General features: G+C 36.5%; 1 protein-coding gene across 2 annotated transcripts; it reads left to right on the top strand.

Moving 5' to 3' along the window:
• The first annotated feature begins 1,271 nt into the window (after positions 1-1,271).
• Positions 1,272-8,488, top strand: LOC140894541 (serine/threonine-protein kinase SAPK10). Of its 2 annotated transcripts, none has more exons than XM_073303070.1 (8): positions 1,272-1,876; positions 4,652-4,726; positions 4,807-4,908; positions 4,994-5,047; positions 5,140-5,232; positions 5,389-5,481; positions 6,536-6,739; positions 7,801-8,488. In XM_073303070.1, the coding sequence occupies exons 1-8, from the start codon at positions 1,700-1,702 to the stop codon at positions 8,068-8,070; spliced, it is 1,068 nt and encodes a 355-aa protein (XP_073159171.1). In that variant the 5' UTR covers positions 1,272-1,699; the 3' UTR covers positions 8,071-8,488. The 2 variants fall into 2 exon arrangements, with proteins under 2 accessions (XP_073159171.1, XP_073159172.1); XM_073303071.1 differs by lacking the exon at positions 1,272-1,876 and adding an exon at positions 1,948-2,201.
• The last annotated feature ends 265 nt before the right edge of the window (positions 8,489-8,753 follow it).

The raw sequence follows: 8,753 nt of genomic DNA, 5'->3' as shown, positions 1-8,753 counted from the left end.
CTCCAACCCGATCCGAACCCACCCAAATTGATACGTCTATATCTCACATGAACTTTTGTATAATTATCAATAACCAGTATTTCGCTGCACGTGTTGCGTTATCGTACATTTTGTTTTTTTAACGAAAAACATAAATAATAAATTGTAAAATTAAAAAATAATAAAAATATAACTTTTCATAAACAAATATTCACAAAAAATATATATATATCTTATAAAGTGAGTATCATTTTTGTAAATAAAATAATATCAAAGGGCACAAAGTGAGCTTTTAATGGTTAGAAAATAGGAAACCGTATAAAATGACTATTTTGCCCAATAATTTTGGTTTTGTTGAAAATATGCTAGGAGATAAAGATAATTTCAAATCAAGTTTCACCAATTAATTAAAAGTTTGTTAATTAGAGGGTTTATACTTTAATAAGATAGTAAGATGATAAGACAGGGAAACATATCGACTCGACATATATATATATATATATATATATATATATATATATATATATATATATATATATATATATATATAGAGTTTCTTTCAAGTGCCCACTTATCATGCCCACTACCATGCCCACCAATGATGTGACATTATTCTATTGGACCACATCTTTATCACATCCAATAGAATAGTGTCACATCATTTGTGGACATGGTAGTGGGCATGATAGGTGGACACTTGAAAGAAACTATATATATATATATATATATATATCTATATTATAATAGCTTCATGACTTAGAATAATTGTTTGGTCTTTTATGTGTTAGGACTGAATTACCCCTAAACCACTTTCACCCATTTTCTCCCCTCAATCCCCCCACTACACGTTATATTTGCTTCTTAATTTTTAAACTTTTATGTCTCATTTATTTTATATGTATATATATATTTTAAAATTTCAAATATTTGAAAATAAAATTTAAAGATACGTGTGTTATACACGCAAAGCGTGTGCCAGATGGCTAGTATATATAATGAAACTAACAATTATAATATAAAAAATAATATTTTTCTAAATTTTGAAATCGAATAATAATTTCGTATCACAGAATTGTCCTAGAAGATTTGTGGCAAGAGTTTCTACTCCAATTGATTTTGAGAGTTTTCGCGAAGTTGCTAAATCCTACTTAATTTTGAAAAAACGAACCCCACATGCACATTGAGAGTCACGCCAAAACTCTATCCAAACAAAGGAAGGGCATTTTGGTAATTCCATGTCAAATAAGAACAAAAATCCCCCATTAACAAAACAGAACGTAGAAGGAGAATATTCATTCACAACGAGCCAAAAACAGTCTTCTGCCCGATCAGCACTTGCTCTAAACGTCGTCGTATCCAGCGTAGCACCCCCCGGATCTCGCGAGACGACGCCGTTTCGTCGGCCCTGCTTCACTTTCTTCCACGCTTCGCTGGAACAACAAAAATATATATATATTATTATAGATATTAATCCTATCCCTTTGGCCGACCACGGGAACAGGACAGCGGGAGAGTGAAATTACGGAAACACCCCTCCAGCCACACCTTATAAGGGGACCTGCCATTGGGGCATAACAGACTTTATCACCCCCCCGATTGGGTCAACTGTTCCCGCAACCGTCGCCGGCGTACGGTACGCTGTCCTTTTTGCGGCTCGAGTAATGCGAGTGAATCCAGCTGCTGGATCCTAGGTTGAGTGCTGAGTGAGTTCGCGGCGGAGATGGATCGGGCGGCGGTTACGCTCGGGCCGGGCATGGACATGCCGATCATGCATGACAGTGATCGCTACGACCTGGTCCGGGACATCGGGTCGGGTAACTTCGGCGTGGCACGGTTGATGAGAGACAAGCAGACCAAGGAGTTGGTTGCGGTTAAATACATTGAACGAGGGGATAAGGTTAGTTTCGTGCTTTTTGTAATCTGTTTTCCTATTGGGTCTCCGGGTTCCGGTTTTGGTAAGTACTGCTGCGCTTTAGTTCGGGTCCGATGTTTCTGTTGCCGCAATTATGGAATGTCTATTTTTGGAAATTTTGTTGGTATGGTTGGGAGTTAGGGCTCCCAAAATCGATTTTGACACTGGAAAGTGAGGAAAAATTTGCTTTTACCGAGACCGGATTGATGTTTTTTTCATTTTTTTTCCTCTCTATTTTACTGCTGAAGCTGGATATTGTCGTCATATGATTAGTTAATATCAGGCAGTTGAGATTCCGCTGCTCTGCATGGTAATCATCTATTCGGAGCCAGTTGCTAGTATAATCTTGTTAATTTGTTAGTTTGAAGTTTATATGTTGTTGTGATGAATGTTCATGGATGGACTACTGATGGGATTGTGTGGAAGGTTTCTAGTTTCAGTGTGGAGGGATTGAGATTTTTTTTTGGGAATAATTTTGTTAAATTGTTGTGTTGCTGGTACTTGCATATGTTCATCTGTCCTAGGGGAAATCTCCCTCTCTGGTTTGATCTGTGTTGGTTAAAGAACGACTCTTCTATTATCGTTTTACTCCACAGCCTTCCCCCATAATGAAATTACTTTGAGATATTCTATATTTGTTTGTACTTAAGGTAGTATGATTTCTAGTTTTCAGATCTTGGAATTGTGAACTTCACTCGATCTTGTCATCCGTGTTCTGAGTAACATTTCTTGACTTGGCCACTAATTCTGTAACGGTGAATGCTAAGGTGGTAATGTCTGAATTGTGTTCCCTAAATTCTTTAGTTTGTGATCTCCTATCTTCCAACGTACTGTCGTGTGCTTCATTATGGTTTATTGGTTTATAGAGGCTTGGCAAGATCATCTTAGAGTCCAACTTCAGACTGATATAGCAGATACCATGGCTCATGAGAAATTTGTTACTGGAGCTAGATTTGCATATCAGAAATTCCTAATTATAATTGACCTTTATTGATTGTGAACATGTTTTCAGATTTTGGAAATACCCGCTGTAAGCCTGTAACATACTGATTTTACTATATTGGTTGATAGGAAAGTCAGAGAGGATAAGCTGAAAAGGTAGGTTACTCGTGTATCACATTTATAACTTGTAGGAACAAGGCGGTCTTTTGCGATCCCATAATGTTTTAGTAGTATTCTCTCCATATCTTAGCATTATTAGATTATGTGGGTCCCTTAATTTTTAGTTAAACTAAAATTTTCCTTTACTATATCATACACAGCATAGAAAAGTCTCGTTTTACATTAAGCATGCCGGTACTTTTAAGGAACCAATTTTCCCAGAATATGCATGTTACTTTACCTAAATAACGATAATTAATATTCATTTAAGAACAGTTAACAAGGTCTTTTCTGTTGACTGCCGGCGATTTGGAGGTTTATTTATGAGGGACACGGTTGCAATTAAATCACGCGTTGAAAACACTTTAAAAAAAGTGAAGATAGAAATGACGCTTTTTTCATTGTAGGATGGGAAAATGGTCATATCTACCACCGTTTAATTGGCACTAGACGACAATGTATTAGTCAGCACCACTTATGTCTCCACCATCCTCCTGTTTCATACTGCATCAAAATGCAGGGAAAAGTACCCCCTTTCTCTATTGAAAATCGAAAAGTAAACGTCATCTATGGAATCAATTAATGTAGTCTTTGAAAACCATGGCAAATTTTATCTCTAATTTCTTTTTCTTTTCATCATTTGTCAAGGATTGCCTTTAAATGACGAGGGTGTACTGATTTCTATTACTTCTAGGGGTCTTAACAAGATTTCATTCGGGCATATGGAGCCCCGAAACAAAAAGAATTATTCTCCTAGTGATGTGCCCATCTTGCACGACGGTGATCGATTTGAATTCATTAAAAATATCGGATCTGGTAATTTTGGGATAGCCCGGCTCATGAGGGATAAGCATGTTGATGAGCTGGTTGCGATTAAGTATATTGAGCGAGGCAGCCGGGTCAGATTTGCATATTTTGCAAAACATGCCTATTTTCTGTCTTTATTTTTCCATCGAAACTAACAACATTTGCGTTCTTATTTTTTTCTAGGAAATGTTAGGGTGCTAATTTGGCAAGTAAAAAATACTGGTGGCAAATTAATTCATTTTCTTTCAATGATATCATTTTGGAGTACAATGAGGGTTTTAAATAATTTTTCTTTCAGTAATAAGGCAAGACTGTCATGCTATTTTCCTGGATGTAGTTATTTTTCTCTCTTTTGAGGGATGGACCAATTTGAAATTTCAAGGATGTAGATATCTCAGTGCTTATTCTATACGTGCACTTTGATGTGTGTTTTGAATTCAATTTTTTATTCTATACGTGTACTTTGATGTGTGTTTTGAACTCAATTTTTTAAGTATGAAATGGCATTGTTGCACTAAAATACGTTTCAACTGGAGATGTGTTTACATTGAGAAAAAGCTATTTGCTCCATTTTCGAATAGATTGTTTTGTGATTTTTCGAGGGCGTGGAATTTAAATTCTGCATTGGTTTCTATTTCTGCATCAATTTATATTTTGTTGGTACCTTCTTGCCGTTTGTCCTTGTGTCCTTTGCCTTGCCCACTGTGTTTTTACTCACATTTTATCAGCTAAGATCTAAACTTCATTATATCCGGCATATTTGTTTGATTTTTTTTTTTGGCTGGAGACCGGGGTTGGGATTTTATAAAGCAACGCGCCAGCTATGACGATTACATTCTGGTTTCATTGCAGATAGATGAAAATGTTCAGAGAGAAATCATCAATCACAGGTCTCTGAGGCATCCTAATATTGTTAGATTTAAAGAGGTTAGTGACTTCTCATTGTCATTTTCAAATTTTCCTGACTTTTCATACCAGTTGAGTTTTAATTTTATACTTATTTTCAGGTGATTTTAACACCAACTCATCTGGCCATAGTGATGGAGTATGCATCTGGGGGAGAGTTATTTGAGCGGATATGCAATGCAGGACGCTTCAGCGAGGACGAGGTTCTTAATTTGTGCATATATGTTTGTTTTATGCCATGTGCGAAATTGTGACCAGAGTTACTCATTGTGGATGTTTCTCATGCAGGCTAGATTCTTTTTTCAACAGCTTATATCTGGTGTTAGCTACTGCCATTCTATGGTAGCAAAACCTTCTTTTATGTAGGAAGTTATTTTTATGTGCTGCCGCTGCAGAATAGAAATCTGATTGATTTCTCATTTTTCTTGTTGAAGCAAATATGCCATAGAGATCTGAAGCTGGAAAACACTTTATTGGATGGGAGCCCAGCTCCTCGGTTGAAGATATGTGATTTTGGTTATTCAAAGGTTATATACACCCCCCTCCCCCCTAACCACACGCACACCATCTGGATCGAGCAGAAGATATATTTCAGCCATATCTATATCGTTTTAGAGATATTTTAAAAGCCACTTTGAAACATAGTCATCTACTATCTACTAATCATTATTTGTGCTTTTCAGTCTTCTTTGCTCCATTCTCAACCAAAATCTACAGTGGGGACCCCTGCATACATTGCTCCTGAAGTGCTACTTAGGAAAGAATATGATGGAAAGGTATAACGATCCGGTGCCTTCTTAAAACAAAATTCACTGACTGAAACTGTAATCTGCTCTTTCTTTGCGTGCGTGTAGTTTCATTTCAGAAATAAATTCACTGACTGAAACTGTAATCTGCTCTTTTCTTTGCGTGCGTGTAGTTTCATTTGAAGAATTTCTGAATATAAACAAAATTTACTGACTAAAACTGTAATCTGCTCTTTTCTTCGCGTGGATGTGGTTTCATTTGAAGACTTTCTGTATATTTTCTTCCAAGACAATTTGACATGCGTTTTGGATGATGTATAAATGTTGGCTATGTATTATTTGTATTAGTTATACTGTGAAAATATGCTGAAATGGCAATGTGCTTGGTTATTACCCAATTCCTTTTTTTTTCATCAAATTGTTCTCCATCCTTTTTGTCCTCCATCTTTTGTTCATTGTTGGGGGCTTTGTTCAAAAAATGATGGATGCAAAAAATTTTGCATTCCTGGCTAATTTTTTAATTTTGCGTTTTACATTTGCATATCATAGGAATAAGTAGTGCATTCTCATGTGAGTAATGCCACTGTTAAAATGCGCTCGTGTTCATTTATATCAAATTTAGTGTTGAATTTCATGGAAGACCTGTTGCCAGATTTTTGCAGTTCTTGCTGTCGTACTGTAGTTCTATTATGTGCATATGAGGTTGATACTGGGTTTTAACCCTCTAATCATAGCTCTACAGTAAACTGATTATCTATTTTCAGACACGGCTTGATAACAATTGTGAATCTAGTGGGAGAGATTGATTATTGATTTTTTTAATATTCCTTGGCATGTTATGATTAAGGAAATATGAATGTGGTTTTAAGCCCTTGTTAATTGGATAGTTTGGATCTACTATTACAGAGGACGCCTTACGTCCTTGTTGGTAGGAAATCTTCACATGTTTCATAATAACCCCTTCCTGCATAACGTACAAACAAATGTTGTTTACCAGTTGAACAACGCGATGTATTGTCATTCCTTCTACTCATGAATGATATTTGAATAGTGGTCATGAATCTTGACAATGCCTTTGTTTCAGATTGCGGATGTGTGGTCCTGCGGAGTCACACTATATGTTATGATGGTTGGTGCCTATCCCTTCGAAGATCCTGAAGAACCCAAGGACTTCCGAAAGACAATTCAAAGAATCTTAAGTGTTCAATATTCAATTCCAGAAAATATCAATATATCTGAGGATTGTCGGCATCTAATCTCAAGGATATTTGTTGCAGACCCTGCACAGGTGAGTCATTATAGCTTTTTATTTGATTATTTGATTTAGCAACTGATCTGCATCATCAACTCTTTTTAAGCAAGGGGAATTATTAATCTCAATCAATCCCCTTCCCAAGAATTGTGACATCTTCCAACTTGTGGGACCAAACTCAATTGGCCTTACCCATAATATTAGTTGTAGGGTGGAGAATATGATGCTTTATCAAATGTTATGACTAGTGGTAGCGATGCAAATCAAGTCTTTTGAACCTAGGGATGGCAATGGGTGGATTTGCTTGCACCCAAGGCTTGACCAAGATTATGAGGGGTCCCATATATGACGCAAGTCGATTATATTTTTTATGCCAGTATCTTCTTCATCATCAAACATTCTTTACCAAATAGGTTGGGTTCTATAAAACTCATTAGCAAATTCAAACTCGTCTGGTGGAAAAATCACTACCCGTTATCCGTCACACACCCATTTAATGTAACCAGACATGCCCCAAATGGGTCGGGTTTACCATTGTACCCGGAATCTTTGCCATCCCTGTTTAAACCGTACAGTGGCTCAATTACTATGTTCCAATCACGCTTCCCTCGTCCTAATTATAATCCAAGCATTATTACAGAACTTTTATGTGACTCAGTTGCTACTGTTAGAGCAATGCTCAACTCTTTTTAGTCTATATATAATGTAAGACATGATGAAAATGTTATTAATAAGTCGGTTTCATAATAAAAATTGTAATTTAAAGAGGCGTAAGCAGATAGATAACTGTAATGTGAGGCCTGAGAAGTGTAATTATTATCAAATCCATCTACACATGACAAAAGGTAATTTGAATACTGGAGAAGAAGAAATGGTCGCTACACAAGTATTTGTTTTTCAAACCATTCTCAAATTTTCCCCTCTGAAGGGTTTATATTTGGTCCGGAACACTGACCTAAAACTCAGTTCCCAAGTGTATTGTTACCATATGGGTTGGTCTTTGTTTATTTTATTTTTTAAAATTTAATTAAGCAATGTATTCGTCATCCGGGAAATTGTTTTAATTTTTGTTTTACTTTTGCCCAATACTTGGACAGCGAATTACGATGCCCCAAATCACGAATCACCCATGGTTTCTGAAGAACCTTCCTACAGATTTGATGGATGAAAGGACAATGAGTAACCAGTTTGAAGAGCCGGACCAGCCTATGCAGAGCCTGGAAGTCATTATGCAGATAGTTTCAGAAGCCACCATACCTCCTGCTGGTTTGTATAATCTGGACATGATGGATGATGACATGGAAGACCTGGATTCTGATCCCGATCTCGACATTGACAGCAGTGGAGAAATAATTTATGCAATGTGATTGGCTCCTAACGGTTTCCGGGGTCATGGCAATTATAAAATCTGAAACTTTTTATGGCCTGTGAGGAGAATGCCAACCAAAATCGTACTAGGAGTCGTACCTTATCTTACTCTGCTAATGGTATGAAAACTATCATCTGTGTACCTCTATTCTTCTGTCAAATTGGAGTGATGACATAGAAGAAGAGGCATTAGTAATGGTTATGTATCTTCTCGTGGTGTAACCGTATACTGTGTTGAATTGTACCATTGTCTGTTTTCCAGTTTGACTATGGTGTTGTGTAATTGCTCATGTGGTTCATGCTGTTTTGTGTGTTGTCTTAAACTTGATCACATGACTTCTGTAAAAAAGAAGGAAAAACTTGAGCATGTAATGTGGGTGGTCATGTTATGAATGTGTATTATTGTAGTTTCAGATACTTGATGAATGCCTTGTCAAAATGTTGAAGCTGCCTCTAATTCTAGCTTGAGCTCGAATTATTTCAGCCTCCTCAAATTTGAACTACTTAGGACTAGATTTCAGCTTGACTTAGGTACTTTTTTGAGATTGTTTCTTGGAAGATTTCAAAATCTTCAAAAACCCTTCTTAAAAGCAATCTCAGATATTACCTTGGTGATTGAATTTGAGATGGATTCATATGGATTGATTTTATTTATCTATCTTTATTATACTGCTAAGGCTTC

Source organism: Henckelia pumila, chromosome 4 (genome assembly GCF_033568475.1).
Source record: "Henckelia pumila isolate YLH828 chromosome 4, ASM3356847v2, whole genome shotgun sequence".
NCBI classification, from domain to species: domain Eukaryota; kingdom Viridiplantae; phylum Streptophyta; class Magnoliopsida; order Lamiales; family Gesneriaceae; genus Henckelia; species Henckelia pumila.
This window is presented reverse-complemented; position numbering and strand designations above follow the sequence as displayed.